Source organism: Salvelinus sp. IW2-2015, unplaced genomic scaffold (assembly GCF_002910315.2).
Source record: "Salvelinus sp. IW2-2015 unplaced genomic scaffold, ASM291031v2 Un_scaffold1143, whole genome shotgun sequence".
Taxonomy (NCBI): domain Eukaryota; kingdom Metazoa; phylum Chordata; class Actinopteri; order Salmoniformes; family Salmonidae; genus Salvelinus; species Salvelinus sp. IW2-2015.
Window position 1 is genome coordinate 64,708 of NW_019942753.1, and position 18,424 is coordinate 83,131.

At 44.7% G+C, this 18,424-nt stretch overlaps 1 protein-coding gene and 1 pseudogene across 1 annotated transcript; both read right to left on the reverse strand.

Moving 5' to 3' along the window:
• The window catches only part of LOC112069891 (AT-rich interactive domain-containing protein 3B-like), a 59,840-nt pseudogene extending 52,675 nt beyond the window's left edge, over nt 1-7,165 (reverse strand).
• A 3,752-nt stretch (nt 7,166-10,917) lies between these two features.
• On the reverse strand, nt 10,918-18,420 carry LOC112069895 (protein FAM219B). The gene is made up of 6 exons (XM_024137284.2): nt 18,215-18,420; nt 13,109-13,223; nt 12,890-12,983; nt 12,700-12,777; nt 11,997-12,048; nt 10,918-11,713 (listed from the first exon to the last, which is right to left on the reverse strand). The coding sequence occupies exons 1-6, from the start codon at nt 18,290-18,292 to the stop codon at nt 11,564-11,566; spliced, it is 567 nt and encodes a 188-aa protein (XP_023993052.1). The 5' UTR covers nt 18,293-18,420; the 3' UTR covers nt 10,918-11,563.
• Nucleotides 18,421-18,424: the final 4 nt, after the last annotated feature.

Sequence of the window (18,424 nt, forward strand, 5' to 3'; positions counted from 1 at the left end):
GGCCCTTTCCTGTTTCAGCATGACAATGCCCCCATGCACAAAGCAAGGTTCACACAGAAATGGTTTGTGAGATCGGTGTGGAAGAACTTGACTGACCTGTACAGAGCACTGACCTCAACCCCATCAAACACCTTTGGGATGAATTGGAAAGCGGACTGCGAGCCAGGCCTAATTGCCCAACATCAGTGTCCAAACTCACTAATGCTCATGGCTGAATGGAAGTAAGTCCCCCAGCAATGTTCAAAAACCTAGTGGAAAGCCTTCCAATATTAATGCCCATGATTTTGGAATGAGATGTTCAATAAATTATTTTGTCCATGTGTATGATTTTAAGGCCATATCGCCCCGCCCTACTTGTACATGTATAAAATAGGACAAATATAGCAACACCCACCAAATTATTATTACATATGGTGGCAGAAAACACCATCTTTAATAATATTTGGCCTCTTTTTGGTTCATGTGGCCATAGTGCTGGAGCTGCAATCAAGAGCACGGATCTTGAAATTCATCAACTCCTTTCTTCCCTGTAGCCTCAGACAAAAATCACTATGCCAATCCATGGTCGGTAGACTCATCTGCCAATAAAGCGGAGGTTGAGTATAGAGACAAGCATCAGTATAGAGACAAAGTAGAGTCGCAATTCAAAGGCTCAGACACTGCCTGTTCACCCCGCTATCATCCAGAAGGCGAGATCAGTACAGGTGCATCAAAGCAGGGACCGAGAGACTGAAAAACAACTTCTMTCTCAAGGCCATCAGACTGTTAAACAGCCACCACTAACATTGAGTGGCTGCTGCCATACATGTAAAATAATGTATCACTAGCCACTTTAAACAATGCCACTTAATATAATGTTTACATACCCTAGATTACACATCTCATATGTATATACTGTACTCTATACCACCTACTGCATCTTGCCATCTTTATGTAATAAATGTATCACTAGCCACTTTAAACAATGCCACTTAATATAATGTTTACATACCCTACATTACTCATCTCATATGTATATACTGTACTCGATACCATCTACTGCATCTTACCTTTGCCGTTCTGTACCATCACTCATTCATATATCTTTATGTACATATTCTTCATCCCTTTACACTTGTGTGTATAAGGTAGCTGTTGTGAAATTGTTAGGTTAGATTACTCGTTGGTTATTACTGCATTGTCGGAACTAGAAGCACAAGCATTTCGCTACACTCTCATTAACATCTGCTAACCATGTGTATGTGACAAATAAAATTGGATTTGAGTGGGCCAAGCTCACGTCAGGTCAGCTGGTGCACATCTTTAGCACAGCCTGCCTGCCTGCCTGCCTGCCTGCCTGTCTGCCTGTCTGTCTGTCTGCCTGTCTGTCTGTCTGTCTGTCTGTCTGTCTGTCTGTCTGTCTGTCTGTCTGTCTGTGAGAAAAGTGGAGGAGCCACGAGGGTTCCCCCAGACCAGACCAGCCTCCCCGGGATGGCGCTCTCCCAGCAGCAGCAGGTGTGCCCTTTGAGACAGAGAGACATAAAATAAGTGTCTTTCCCTACAACAGCCCAGCAGCCCTCCCCTCCTGCTCCTTTTTCTTTTACAGCCCCTGTAACAATGACTGAAATAAATTAAAAGATCACCAATCACAGCCCTGACAGAACAGCACAGATACGCTACCCCACCCCCCAGCCTCTTGTAGGAGCCACGATGGGAATGCTCACTGTTTGAAGAGTTAACTCTTTAATTCCGTCTGGAATGTTTCCTTTGGGTGGGGCAGTGCAATGTTGAGACAGACCAATATCCCCCTGACCSCACTCCTCCACCTTCTACAACATCTCCCCCTCCCCCTTCATCTCTCTACCTCTATTTCTAGGTTAGTGGAATATTCCACACTTGACTGTTAGGAGCAGGATACCGCAAGCAAACTCCCACAAAGGAGCCTTCCTATAGCCCCATGGTTAGATCATCTCACGAGATTAGTCAGGCTCGAGTCTCCTTTCTAAATCTCTGTATATCTGACACCTAAACAAGTTCTGTATTTATTTCTATACCATGACAAACTAACACAGTTACATTGAGTGCAGACTATTCTCTGATGGAAAGAATGCTATTAGAATGGTGGAGTCGGTGCTAATCGCGTGTTGCCTCCTACACCCAAAGCACCCAGCCGAGGCCCTGTGTTAATGAGGCACAACGAAGGCCCACAAAGCACTGAGCCACAAACATAGACAGAAAATCCCACTACAGACGCAAGGCACCATGTGAAGCAAACATATAAACACAGCGCCCGAGTCTGTTTAAAGAGTTAGAAATACTACATCGCTGAAACCCAGGTTATGAAAATAAAGACTCTGGATTAAAATACATAAGAAAAACATCAACATACATAATTCATTCATGTGGACTGCCTGAAGCATGAAAATAGAAACGTATACAAAGCCACTTAGTTCAAATAGGCTGATTTAAAATGTGGCTTTAACAGTGTAACACAAGAGCAACAAACTATGGATATCCTAATTTAAATAATCATAAACTTCTCAAACTGTATTATCATAAATCCTGGCTCCAGCCACAATCTCACCGAGTAGTTGTCCACCACAAACTAAAACTGGAATCATGGAGGCCCTGAGCAGTCTATTATGTTTTGAGACAAGCTCTGAAATTAACAGGCCAAATTAGGCAATTTTAAACCCCTTAGCGCTCAGCCTATCAATCACATTAGGACACATCAAGAAAGCCCAGATCATAGGATGTGTGTTCTTGCTCGGTTTTTATTCTGTTAGTTCCTGTATTCTGAAAAGAAACTCCAGCACATTGGTGATCTTGATGGTCCACAAAAAAGTAATGGATCTTATGTAACCAACGATTCAGTCTCAATAGAACACCAGGAAAAAGAACGTAAAGTTAGTTCCTCTATTGTCAGCTCCACAAGAGACATCCATCTGAGTGGACAAAATACTGTACTCTAACATTCTACAACAGGACTAGGCTATACTTATTCAACCAGTCTTTAAACACAAACATTAGAAAACCTGTGTAGAACTAATGAGACACCGTTTCATGTTTTTTTTTTATGCTTTCAGCTGTACAACAAATAGGTGTTGCACAATGGTTCTATAAATAGATGTGAAGAATTATCTAGGCTAGGAAGTTCTGTTGGTTGAAAAAGGCTTGTGAGAAGAATTCTAGCCTGTGGCAGGTAAGAAAATAAGCTAAAAGCAGAATGTGTTCACTTAACTAAACACAGCAAGAATCTGGCTTATAATAGCTACAGATCCCTAGTAGTAGCTGTCCATAGGAGAAAACAAACAGGATGATGCTAAACAAAGGAGATGGGAGGGTTCAAACTGAACAAGTATACAACATCATTGAAAAACAGGTAGTAAGTGGCATTGGATAGTGAATACAAACAAGGCAACATTGTGAAGCATTTAACAAGGTTATACTGATGCCGTACACCTGTACTGTAACAGGTTAGGCAAGGAGGGAGAGAGGCCCCATGATTCCAACCACAGCCTCTATCACTGAGAACTGAAGCCATGTCACAGTGCAAAGAAACCATTTCTCACACATTTCCAGTGGTCTTCCCAGCACTCTGCTGGGCAGATGCATCAGGCTGCATTTAAAGCACATTTCATTGTCAAAATGCATAGTGGAATACATCTGCTAAATATGTCCTCCTCATTCATCATCCATGAGCCATAAATGAGGCTTAACCTTCACCCCCTCCTCCCTGCTCTAAAAGCAGCTCCCACAACCTCCATCGATCGCATCGCAGGCAGCTGCAGCTGTGCAGCCAGCTCCCTATTTCCTGACTGATGCGTTGCTGGGGCGACAGCTGAATTATGCAACAGCATGCATTCAACAAACATGTTTTAATGCCTGGCCAGTAACTAGCAGCAGCCAGCAGTAGAAACCAGCAGTGCTTGGAGTTTAATGATGCGATGAGCGAGGGGCTTATACTTCCTCCTAGACCCAGCTTAGCGCTCCCTGACTCGGTCATCACTACAATGCAAATGAAGCCCTGGTTACAGTCTCCATTCTGTTGATTAGGTCTCCCTTGACACCAGAAAAAAAGGAACATCTAAGATGTAAACATGAAGAAACGGCAGATAAACCAGCGAAACCAGAACTACCTCTAGTCTACCACTACCACAAGTATTATCATTAGAGAATTCTCAGCTCAACCCCTCCAGTATGGAACTGCTAGGGAGGGAGTTAGCTATCACTGCCTGACACCCAGGGCACGGTCCACAGGCGTGATTATTACTCTATTAATCACTGGGAGATTACCACGAGGAGAGGGATACGAGAGGTCAATTAGTGGGCCTACAGCGGAGCCCAGACCGGGGGGGGCGGGCGAGCGAGCGAGCGATCTGCTCAGGCCCAATAACACTCCGGCCAACACTCCACGCAATGCTTTTGTCCATCCTCTCGTTTGACAATTATTTACTCTGCTGTTTAGGGCAAGGGCGAGGTCACAACACATGCATCAATGACAGAAAACACAAACTCTCCACCCCCGATCTTTACACCATGCTCCTTTGACACAGAGTGCTGTCGTAGAGCAGTGTTTCCCAACTCCTGTACCCCCAACGGCACACATTTTTGTTGTAGCCCTTGACAAACTCACCTAATTCAACTCATTGAGGGCTTGATGATTAATTGACAAGTTGAACCAGGTGTGCTTGTCCAGGGCTACAATAAACATGTGTGCTGTTGGGGGTACTGGAGGACTGGAGTTGGGAAATGCTGTTAGAGGACATTCAGTTGAATGCATTAGGTTGTACAACTAACTAGGTATCCCCCTTTCCCAATCTTGGCTAATACAACAATTGCATAATATCAAATCAGTGGTAGGTTGTTCGATTTGGTTTTTATAACATTAATATAAATTAATATAATAGGCTACTTCTAACTATTGTGACACTCAGGTTATGGTGTGCCATTGCTTTTGAAAATAACACTCCCTCCAGAGAATGGTATTTGCTGAGGTTTTTCTCCAGCCTCTTGAAGACAATACCATCAAAAAAGTCCCCCTTCAGCAGTGCAACCTAAAACTGCCACAAGAGATGAGCAGTCATTAAATACTGCAGAGCTGACATAATGACAGGAAAGATAAAAGAGAGGAAACAAAAAAAGCGCAGACCAATTCTCATTTGACAATGCCTCTCCAACCCCCCAGGCTCAACCCCCTCTCCTAATAAAAGAACCACGCCACAGATAGCCAGGCAAGGGCTCTGCGACACCTCTCCTGCTCTGATAACTGGTGGCTGTCAGACAGCTGGACCAAACAGAGACATGTCGACCACCTCTAACCTATCGCCGCCAATGACGCATTTTTTTGTTCACAGTCACATAACAATGTGGTCAAACTTCTTTTCATTCAGGTTGTCTCCACTGTGATCTAATAACGTGGTAGCTAGAAGTCTACTACACCCTCTATCCTGTCCGTCTGTTCTCTGTGATAACTGTAGCCTACTCTAACCATAGCACTGCTGCTGCCTGCCTGCCTCTAATCCAGGGCTCAGTCTGCTGTCTTTTATTTACTTCCCCTTCCACCATCACTCCTGTGGAGCTAAATTGAGTGACAGTCCCAAAGTCATTTCCCCTTTAAATAGACAGTAATGACATCCTTGGAAAATGATAGTGCAGCACACGCAATGCAACGGTCAGTCACAGCAATCTATTCTGCCTCCTACATCTGTCAACTCCACTGCAACATGGCTTTTATATCAACCACTGGTGGGCTGTTACACAACACATGCTACTTCCCTAGTGCTGACTCAACCATGAAGGATAGCTTGGCTTCCACTCTGCATTCTGTCGCGCCGTGAGGAAATATTTACCTTCAATGGAAAAAGTACACTTGGCACAGTGCTGAAACCCTTCAGATGGGTAGCACCACTACTGTGCCTTAGGATACCTCTACCTTCTCACCCCGTGTGCTGCATGTCTGCCAGGAGAGCGCAAGAGAGAAATCCCTGAGCGCGAGAGAGAGAGCGCAGAGTGAGTGAGAACGACACACGTGCCTGGCCCTGTGCCAGTGCACACTTCTAGGATTTTTGGCCACAAAAGCCCGAGAGCGGCTCAGCCCTCCCCAGTGATTGTAAGTGTCTCACAAAAATACTGGCTGAGAGGTCTGTGTCGAAGCTAAGATTAACACACCCGCTCACAGCAGGAGAGGGCAGAAACAAAATCAGACAAAACACACAACAGCAGACTGGAAAATAGCGAAAGGCTTTCCCCCTATATGATGCTTACTTACCAAGGGGGACATTTGTGTTTTCATTATACAGCCTTGTGTTGACTCACTGTGTTTGGGGAAGAGATAGTACAACTTTGATACCAGATTAGCTGCCGAGGAGAAATATTCAGAGAAATGTGGCAATCTTTCTTCATGTGGACAAATCTATTCTTTAATGTCAAGGGCAGGCATAAAATTCAATTGGGGATTGGATTTTGAGAATATAGCTAAGAAAGGAGAACTGACATACATTAATAAGGAGAGTAGATTGGTGGTAAGCCAAGGTGGCCTTACCTGTTTGAACTGATCCTCAAAGCTATTCCAGTCAGCCTGCCCGTTGGGGGAGGTGGCAGAATGGGGCCCTGCAGGAGAGCGGCTCTCGTCAGGCTCCTGCTTCACCCTGACAGGTGGCAATGGCACCTGCTGGGGGCCCGAGGTAGAGTAACTGGCCAATGGAGATGCGCTGGGAGGCGGGAGGCACCCTGGTTGTAGAAGCCAGTGTCTGCTTGCGGAGGTACTCAAGACCACTAGCCTCCCTCTTCCTCCTCGCTCCCCTCATCTCCATCCATCATCTCCTCATCATCCCCTGAATCCCGGCCCTCTGCCCTCCTCATCCTCCTCTCTGAGTCCACACTGCTCTGGTTGGAGACCCGGGACAGTGGGCCTTCTATGGGTATCCCTGCACCTCCACTTCCAACCAGGGCCTTGCCCATGAAGCCAGCTCCAGAGGCCCGGGCCCGCGGCCAGGAATGGCCTGCTGCGCTGCTACCTGCTGTGCATACATGATGTGGGCCTCACGGAGCCGCCTCTCTTTGCACTCCATCTCCAGCCTGGGCCTGCTGCTGGCGCTGCAGTGCTCCATGACAGCTCCAGCTTCATTCCTCCTGCTGTGCCTCCCTGAGATAGACACCCCCCAGACCACTTCTCCTGTGACATGCTGGGCTGGGAGAGGAAGTGAGGAAGACATCAATAGCCAACCATAAAACCAACAACTCCAAATTACCACTGGATGTCTGGCTTTACAGGTTCTAATAAAAACATGCATAACAAAGTTGACTATTTAGACATAAAAAAACAGGGAAGTCCCATCTGTCAGGATTTGGTTGAAGTCACCGTCAGACTTAGTACAGTAGGCTACAACAAACCATCCACTTCATGAGGATAACATGGGTAAGTTAAATGAGCACAATAGATGAGGAAAAGCCTAATTGACATTGAGGAAAGGGGAAAGATAGGCAAAATACCGTTAATAAACAACATTAAAAAAATACAAAAAAATGTACTGCATGAAAAGGATTGTATGGTATGCAATATCTGGTGCTACACGTGATTGTATTTAAGAGTACAGTAGTAAATGCAGGACATATTTATACGTAGGTGTACGTATAGGCAAAAATTATACAATGTCAGCACAGCTGCACATAATACAGAAGTTACAGGACCACGTTTTGTCCTGTAGATAATATCTACAGCATATTGCATTTATGCTTCTTATTTGAAAAAATGAAGTCGAGTTAACGCATAACACTCAATTGAAAATAGATATGCACTATCTTTAAGAATGAGCTAAAAACAATGTAAACCATTGGATTTTGAGAGAAAACATCAGTAACAATAACAATTTTGAAAAATAATTGTGAACCATGTAGCCTCGTACAGTTGTTTCTTATCATCAAAAGGTGTCAATTTAGCTTAAATCCGAAAAAAATAATCAACCAGATGTATCCTAACTCAAAATGAGATGATTGATATTGTTAAAGTTCGAATATAATTTTATCCAAAAACACATAGGCCTACAGCCACTTCTCTTCTATTCGTGCAGTCAGTCCAAAATTAGCCTTCCGGATGTATATGGCGAGGCTCCAGAAAACGTACATGACGTAAACAGGGTATAGTATCGTAGCTGGCTACGCACATATATACTTTCCCCCCCCTATCTAAATCATATTAGGGGAGCAGATTACTGTGCATAAAAAATATGCATGCATTGATCTATTTTGCGTTATCTTATTTGGGATCTATTGGGTTACGGCACTATACATTATTTATTTGCAGTCGGATTTACAATTGTTATTAAAACAGGAAATTGGCAATGACGTACGCTGAACTATCAAACCAAATATTAATAAGGATTTCAATTTTTTAAAGGGTTTACTTTTGAATAGTCTCGTGCTTTTAGCCCATATTGTCTGCAAATAAATGTTCGCTACCTCGCTCCTTCCTATAGGCTATGACACAGCCGAGACCCAGCCAGGGCACGCGCCAAACAGGGGGAAACAACTCACCATTTGTGCCTTGCTGCTACCGGAATTGTCCACCATCCCTCCTTCCTAGGTTATCCTTTTCCCTCTTCGCTGCACGGTTTCAATCACTTGTAAACACAGAGAAATTGTGGCATGCACGGGGGGGGGGGTAAATTTGTCCACCAGCAGATAGGCAGAATGTTGGCTGTGTAAACTCTCAATTGTATCTTTCTCCACTTCTTTTTTTAATTTAGAGAAGACGAACATGAAATATGGCCCGATCTCATATCTCGAAAAACTAGCCGTTGAGGTAACTCCTTGACTCGATTTTCCTTCACTTGATTTACACCCCCCGTCTAGGCGTACAACATCATTAGGGCCCGCCCAGTGACAGCAACAAGTTCCAGAGTTCCAGCGCAGCGTTGGCTGAATAGTTACTATGCGTATGCAAATCTCATGAGAATGGCAATTTTATGAGAATGGCAACATTGTCAGTCCATGCAAACTAGAGCCTATTAAATAGTACATAATAGATCGCGTGTGGCCGTTATGCTGACAGGCGTTTTCCCTCAATACCATTCCATTTAACATGTGGATAACTTGCCTGTTGAATAATTAGCCGGCCCTACATTTTTGGCAAACATTGATAATGCAACGCTAAGATTATATAACTACTGAGGTACAGTACTAATGCAATTTATAATCCCGGATAAAAACTACTCTGCTGAGTGGTGAACTATAAAATAGCCTACAAAGACACATTTATACATGATGCATGTACGTAACGCAAGTAATGACAGCCTGTTAGCTACTTCCCTTGCCATGAAATAATATTGTGACAACTCAATTCTGCCCCCAAATGGATGTGAATGGAAATGCTCTGGTCTGGTACTATGGCCCCACTGTCTGTCTGTGTGGTCTCTATGTTCAGTTAACGATCTATTTATTCCACATGTGTCAAACTCATTCCACGGAGCGCGAAATGGCTGTGGGTTTTCGCTTCTCCCTTGTACTTGATTGTGGAATTAAGGTAACTGATTAGTAAGGAACTCCCCTCACCTGGTTGTCTAGGTCTTAATTGAAAGGTTAAAACAAAAACCAGCAGCCCAGTTTGACACCCCTGATCTAACATAACCAACCTGCTTTATCAAGATGTCTTTCCAATATACCAGAATACTCATCATAAACATATGCTGCATTCTCAATGCTGTACATCCAAGCTCTTCTACATAACAAATATTTGACAGAGATTAGATTGATAGTACTCTGAATTCTGTAAAAATAACTTTCAATGGTGTAACATCCCCTCCAGCAAACCAGAAGAAAATTACAAAAGGACGTGTGCATATTAATTATATTGAATATAGCAAAACAATCTTTATAATCAAATAAAAATAGTTTCCTATACATAATATTTCAAGTTTTTTACATTTAGCACTCAGTAACACTTGGTATGTTGTTTTAACTAGGATACAGAAGCAGATTGTCCCATTGGTTGCATAGTACAGGCGAGTGCAGTGTACTGGCTACTGACTGCACCGGTTGGTGTTGAGTGCAATATTTATCTATCTAGCACACAGGTCAAGCACTCAATGGCTGCGTTTAAACAGGCAGCCCAATTCTGATATTCTTTCTACTAATTGGTCTTTTGACCAATCATGCCAGAACTTTCCACGTCAGCTCTTTTTCAAAGCTGATGTGATTGGTCAAAAGACCAATTAGTGAAAAAAATATCAGAATTGGGTCTCTTGTGTAAACACCGCCAGACTGACACACTTCCACATTAAGTCTGCACTGATAAACAGCAACTAGCAAACACAAACACACTTATCTTTAGCCACACATGTAAGGGCTCGAGTGATGAGAATCACTCATTCTAATGCCTGACAACACAGACAGATTTCTTCTAAATATTTAGTGTACTGACAATGCAATGCTTGCTTTAAAAATCAGAAGATACCAAAACACTAACATAAGGGTGGGAAAATGTACAATTAGCCGAGTGACATGCGAGTGAGAGTGATCAAAATGTAACAACAGGTAGGTGACTTGTCTGTTCAGATCGCCTTCTGATATCGTATGCATGTCCCTGTGAGTATCTAGTAACTACTATATGTAGTAGGCAGAGGATCAGGTAGGTTATTGTGTTGTGTACAGCATTGCCAGGAGGTAGTGGTTAACCTCAGTGACACCATGGGCTGTAATGTTACCTCTAACACGCAGGACAAGATTGACCAGTTCTCATTGCTGTAACATTACAGTAAAAACAGTGCCATTTTGTAACCCTTTAACATATAACACTTTTTTTGGAAAAAGCATTGAAAGGCAGCCTGACATGAGTAAGTGCTAGTTTCCCTATATAATTTAAAGCATTAATTCACATACAAGTAAACCATGTAGTGTCAAAGCCACAGACAAGGGTTTGAGGTTAGACCCCAGATTAATACCAAGGATTTGCAACAAAAACAGGGAATTTTAGGAAGATGTATTAAAAATGCCAATCAATATATCTAAAGTTAGGGAATGTTCAGGTTTGTTTTCAAAGGGCTTACTTTAAAAAAAGGGAATTGGAGCAAGACAAGCTTGCGGAAAAACTTTAGCGTTCAAACCGCTCTAGGACATTTGCTGTATGCATATCAATTTTCTATGTTTAAATAGACCTGGGAGAGATATGCCAAAGAGGACAACAAGACAGTGACCTTCTCCATCAGGTGAATGAGTGTAGTGCATGTCCAGAGATGAATCACCCTGCACCTGTCTATTGAGGGGCTGCAGCATGGTTAGCATTTCATCTAGATCCAAAATAACACAGAGGTCAACCTTTGGGGTGACAGAGAGCCCTGCTTGGACAGTGGCTAAGGCTTAGGATGACTTCTGTCCATGCTTAAGGTTAGTTAGGGTGTAGAGAGCACTGCATAAACAGTGGCTAGGCTTGAAAGTGTTAGGGGGGTTCCATGCTTAGACAGTGGTAGGGTTTGGGTAACAGGAGGCCTTCCTTGACTTAAACAGTGGCTAAGGTCAGGGTAACAGAGGTCCAGTCTTTAAACACAGAGCTGCAGGGTCAGCCAGGTCACAGCACTAAGTGCCCTCCTCACTGCACGGAGCACGACCAGGCCTCAGCGCAGCAGCAGGCTGAGGAACCCATGGCTTTAGGGGGAATGAGGTCCAGGTCCTCGTCGTCAGGGATCTCATCCAGCCGGTATCCATCCTGCAGCAGCTGCCTGCTCAGGTCTGGGTGTACCTGCACAGAGAGGTCAACAGGTCAGCTGTGGAATGACAATTCAAAAAAGGTATGCGGACAGGAGCTGTAAGGAGAATATAAATTGTAGGTGGATTTCAGATTTGTTCTTACATTATACTTGCATTGACTCGTTTAAATATGAATAGATGTGCAGTTGACTATAAGGGCAACTATTTTATATAGAAACTGAACCCTGTTCCTGATATAGAGCACTGCTGCTCAACGAACGAGCCTTTCTATGTAGAAGCATGGTCTGAGTATAGTATACACTGGACACACTCACCTCAGCTGAAGAATATCCTGAGGAATACTGCTCGACATCTAGCTCATCATCACTGCAAGGTCAAGACAAGATAATGTCATTAGGAAAACTCTTAGGCTGGGATTCAATCCGATCTCGGATTTGGACAATGTGCCACTTAAAGGTCATTTAGGATTGAGTCAACATATGCAGCGTTTACCGTAAATGTGGTCTATGCAAAGGTGGGAAAATTGCCTTTTAAAATGTGCATTGCTGACCAGGCGCACTTGGATTGAATTCCAGCCCTATATGGGCTCCCGAGTGGCGCAGCGGTCACTGCATCTGAGTGTAGAGGCATCACCACAGACCCTGGTTCGATTCCCGGCTGAATCACAACCAGCTGTGATTGGGAGTCCCATAGGGCGGCACACAATTGGAACAGCGTCGTCCGGGTTTGGCCGAGGTAGGCCGTCATTATTAATAAGAATTAGTTCTGACTTGCCTGGTTAAATAAAGGTTAAATAAAAAACTTCCTAAAAAAAACATAGGGTCTTTAGAGATTCTGTCTGCAGTCAGTAGTGCCTTGCCAATAGTGTTTGCCAGAGAGAGTACTTAGCACCTCTGAACAGAGTGGCGGCCATAATTTGCGCACTGTCAGACATCCACCAGCGTGTGGTCCCTAAATCCCAGCGCGCCGAACGATTGGAAAATCAACATTCGGTGCTATATGTGTGTAGTCCTTTACCTGTCTGATTCCAATGCTACCAATGTCTCTTCAGCGTGCTGACTCAAAGCGGCATAGCCTTTGTTGAACTTCACACTTCTACAAGAGGAACAAGAGAAACTTTGTATTGTAACAGCTCGAATACCTCAACTTCCATGTTTGTAGGCATCCAATGATACACGCCTACAAACATACATCTCCCTACTCTTACCTCTTTCCTCCTTGCCTGGGCTGTTGCATCACTGGACCCCCTGAGGTAAGGCCTTTTTTCTTCATTGCTTTGCGGGCCATCTCACGGTGTTTCTCTAAAGCCAGGATTCAGTCACATGCAGAAAAACACTTTAAATAAAAACATAGGCTATGACAACACTGAAACATCACAAGGCTTTAAACAGGAATTGTGTCAATCTAGGGCCAGGAATGCGCTTACGTAGTTTCATGTGAATAGCTGGGGCTTTGGACATGATGTAGGGTCCCCTCTTCTCCAAAGGTCTGATGCCCCCATCTGTAGCCCTTGGTCTTGAGCTGCTGCCAGTGCCAGGACCCTTGACATGTGAAAATCAGGAATGTATGAAATGTCATGGCGGATTCTGTTACAAATAGAGGATCCCTGGGAGACAACTACAGGAAAACAGCCTTGCCCTAATGCTGCTACACAACTACAAATTAGCCCTGCCATTAGCCTCATTTAAATCAAAAAGATAACTAGCCAAGTATATTGCCACCAATTTAGAAAATGATAATTTTTTAAATTATAAATGAATGCTTTGCTCCATGAAGTAATCCAACAATGTTTATGCCACCATCTTGTCTATTTAAAATCTTCTYACATTGTTTGTCACAGGTGAGTGCCATCAYGATCATGACACTTCCCAAAGTGCTGCATGTCATGACGGGACTCACCAGTGTCGCTCAATGAGAGAAGATTTTAAATAGACAAGATGGTGGCATAAACATTGTTGGATTACTTAATGGAGAAAAACATTTATTTTAATAACTGAGCATTTTCTAAATTCAAATGAATCACCTGCAACTGGTCACGCCAGAATTGAGACCATAAAAAGTATTGTCAAATACAGGTTAGTTCAAATCTATGCTGGCGGTTTGTATAGGGCTGTCCAGTAAAGGACACCCAAAATCTTTGGTTATATCATAAAATTGCCAGTGTTATGTTTGGATTCAGTCATGTTCTTAACTTTGTGAAACTCTTCCGTTTCAATTGCTACCATAGCTATGCTTATGCAAATGCCTTTCATATTTCTACTGCAAGAAACATTTCAATTTAGCCGTTTCCATATGTGTGGAGGACGGCTCATAATAACGCTTGGAATCTGCCCACTTTTATCCGCTCAGAGACTAAGTCCCCAACCCAACCTCCACAACCTGAGTGATGCCCMCAGCCCGAGTCCGGCCGTCCCTGCTCGGACTCTGAGTGCCCCCCACCTTGGGGGAGGCCTCCTCGTGCACCTGGTGAACTTTTGACTTCTACAGCGAGTCCCAACCTGACTCACAATCCCACCAGAAGACGGGCCTGGTGGATGGGCGACCACCACCTAGCCCCCTACCTATCCAGAGCCCAATGTCTTATGCTTTCTACCCATCTGCCTGTTCTCTCTCACACTCTGTCTGGCGTCTGGCCCTTCTCCGTGCACCTGGTAACCGGTAAGTAAAGAAGGAGGATGGTCCCCGACAAAAGCTTGGATCGAGGGCTAACTATCAATAGATCGCAGTAAGTGAGCTGCTCTGCTACGTATGAAACCCTAACCCAGAATCAGGTTGTCTACGAGTGATTTAGCACCAGGTTCCCCACAAACATGCGGTGTGCATCAGGAGAGGGGCAGCAACTTATCCGGCCGCACCCCAACCTAGTCACGAACGGCTCTACTCACCTGTCAAAAGAGGCAGGCTATCCCGGGCCAACCGAAGATCCGCGGCGCTACAGAATCGTTACGTTTATGGGGGATTCTGATTTAGAGGTGTTCAGTCATAATCCCACAGATGGTAGCTTCGCACCACTGGCTCCTCAGCCAAGTAAACACACCAAATGTCTGAACCTGCGGTTCCTCTCGTATTGAGCAGGATTACTATTTCAACAACACATCATCAGTAGGGTAAAACTAAACTGTCTCACGATGGTCCAAACCCTGCTCATGTTCCCTATTAGTGGGTGAACAATCCAACGCTTGGTGAATTCTGCTTCACAATGATAGGAAGAGCCGACATCAAAAGATCAAAAAGCGACGTCGCTATGAACGCTTGGCCGCCACAAGCCAGTTATCGCTGTGGTAACTTCTGACACCTCCTGCCTAAAAGGCAAAAATTCAGAAGGATCGTGAATTTTTTGATACTGAAAATCAAGATCAAGCGAGCTTTTGCCCTTCTGCTCGACGGGAAGTTTCTGTCCTCCCTAAGCTCACCTGCGTTACCGTTTGACAGGTGTACCGCCCCAGTCAAACTCCCCACCTGCCACTGTCCCTGGAGCAGGTCGCACCCAGGGCTCGCCTCCCCAAGTAAGTGAAAAAACGACAAGAGTAGTGGTATTGAATCAATCACCACCTTCCGGAGACACCTGAAACCCCACCTCTTTAAGGAATACCTAGGATAGGATAAAGTAATCCTTCTAACCCCCCCCCCCCCCCTTAGAAGAGTTAGATGCACTATTGTAAAGTGGTTGTTCCACTGGACATCATAAGGTGAATGCACCAACTTGTAAGTCGCTCTAGATAAGAGCGTCTGCTAAATTACTTAAATGTAAATGTAAATGTATTTCACCGGCGGCAAAGGCCTCCCACTTATTCTACACCTCTCATGTCTCTTCACAGTGCCAGACTAGAGTCAAGCTCAACATGGTCTTCTTTCCCCGCTGATTCCATCAAGCCAGTTCCCTTGGCTGTGGTTTCGCTAGATAGTAGGTAGGGACAGTGGGAATCTCGTTCCTACATTCATGCGCGTCACTAATTAGATGACAATGCATTTGGCTACCTCAAGAGAATATCAATTATGTCCCGCCGTTTGTCCCTGCTTCATCGAATTTCCTCACTTTGACATGAGGGGGTCACAGCCACCCTGAAGGTGGTTTGAGAGCGACCGTGAAGGCTAGCATTCTACGGTCAGATATCATCAAATTGACATCCATTCGAGTAACGCCCGGTGGTATGATCAGAGGCTTTTCTATCTTACAAACTGGACACCAGTTGCCGCTACTAACCTTCAGCGGACTTTAACTGGGTTTTTACACCCAATCGACATCAAGTGCCAGCACAATACTTATAGGCTTGAGAACCAAATAGCCCTCGCAGTATCTAGCGGCACCATCAACCGGGTGTCGGAAGAGCAACAGAAAAGAATCATCCCCTTTCAATCATTTGCTTGCCCAGTCAGCCCTCCGGGACAGAGGCATAGGAACCACCTTTACCAGCGCTTCATTGATATTCCTCACTTTGACATGAGGGGGTCACAGTCACTCCACGGGTGATTTGAGTGCGACCGCCACATGTGGGTACGCTCCTTTTGAATTTCATCAAGTTGACATTCAGTGATCCGTGACCAGTGGGAACCTAAGCTTCTTCCGTCCGCTTTATTGTTCCGCAGCAAATCAATGGCCGTGGATGGTACTACCCACATCAAATGTAGACCTCCCTCCCCAGACAAGCTGGAGATACCTTTCACCACTTCGTAGGGCATGAGCCAGATCCATGCAGGGCCAATGGGTTTAGTCTCCGCCTCAAGTCTAGTGAGTGTAGAGGAGACCTCCCCACCTACAATGTATGGGGCCGGCAAGCGCCGTAGCTGGAGAGATCTGTGAGAAGGGCCCGGAGCGTGTCCAGAGTTGCCGCCGCCAACCGCCGGACCCAACCCCCCCCACCGGTCCGCCTTCGGCCAGGCCAACGGACACCACCCGGACGAACCCCCACACGCAGCCCATTGCGAGACCACGCACGAGAGACCATGAGATGGGCCGCACAACGAACTTCCAATGATGGYGAGAGGAGGGCCTCCCTAATCTTCTACATTTGCAAACACTGTACATAGATTTTTCTATTGTGTCATTGACTGTATGTGTGTAACTCTGTGTTGGTTTTTGTCGCACTGCTTTGCTTTATCTTGGCCAGGTCGCAGTTGGAAACTTGTTCTCAACTGGCCTACCTGGTTAAATAAAGGTGAAATAAAATAATAAAAAAGGGCGACAGAGCGACTGCTCGAGCCCCGCTTCGCACCCCAGCCCGACCGACCCAGCCCTAAGAGCCAATCCTTACCCCGAAGTTACGGATCTTTTTTGCCAACTTTCCTTACCTACATTGTTATAACATGCCAGAGGCTGTTCACCTTGGAGACCTGCTGTGGATATGGGTACGGCCCGGCGTGAGATTTACACCCTCGCCACCAGATCTTCGAGGGCCAGGGAGAGCTCACCGGACACCGCCAAAACCGCAACGCTTTCCAGGGCTTGGGTCCCTCTCCCGGGGCGAACCCATTCCAGGGCGCTCTGCCCTTCACAAAGAAAAGAGAACTCTCCCCAGGGCTCCCGCCAGTTTCTCCGGGACCGGTCGCGTTACCGCACTGGATGCCTCGCGGCACCCGTCTCCGCCAGTCCGTGGACAAGTAGTTTGCGGTCAGTGGGTCACATTACCAAGGAGCTATTGAAATGATAAAGTTAAAAAAACTAATGTAAAAACATGTGAGATGAAAATGGACAAACTAACGGGTGCAATGTGTAGGTCTGCTGAGTGTACATTTTGAACCTTGTTTGAAGTCACTAGGTCACATGACCAAGAAGCTATTGAAATCAAAAAAAATATTTTAAATAGTGCAAGATGTAAAATAAAATAGTGTGTTCAATGTGTGTCTATGCCATCGGGTTAGCTAGAACCAGTTTTTAAAGTTAGGAGTAATGGTTAAAGAGCTATTGAAATTTGAAAAATGTGATTTGTCACTATGTTGACTGCTAACTGCTGTTGGTGGACGTAAGGAAAACTACAGGCGAATATCCAACCTTAATCTGGCTTTACCTCGGTTGCAATATAGGCATATTCCCACGAGTGTAAAGGGTTAACGGAATAGTAAAGATTATACAAAACGTTTTGAAATATAAAAATAACATATTGGTGTGTATTCTACGCAGTTGAACATACCCTCTTTTTAATATTTGTCAGTGAACCTAAACAAGTTGCTGGATAGGGCAAGTAGCCTAGCGGTTAAGAGCGTTGGGCCAGTAACAAAAAGGTCGCTGGTTCGAATGCCCGAGGCGACTAGGTGGAAAATATGTCGATGTGCCCTTGAGCAAGGCACTTATCCAGAGCAATTAGGGTTAAGAGCGTCTWMTAAATGACTAATTTAAATAACGTTCTCAGTATCTGGTGTACAATCTGTAGCTAACATGGTTAGCTTACAGAAACTTTGCTAACGTTAGCAGTAAATAACAAGCCAAGTAACGTTATACGCTGAGAGAATGGTAGGTTGGCTGTCATATGAAAACAGTTGCCAGAAATCAGATTGCGTGTGTTATTGGTTAGCTAGCTAGCCAAAACATAGTTACCGGGGTCAAAACTTGGGAGTCGGGCACTGCAGCAAGGAGAGCATCCCTCTCCTCCTGTTCCTCCATAATGTTGTTCATGTTGGTGGGAATGTTCACGCTTTACACGCTGAAACAGGCATGTTGACTATTTCCAACCATCCATGAAAGGATGTTTTATCACTGTTGTTTTTTACTCCTGCTAGCTAGTCTAAGGACCACTTCCGCTTCCTG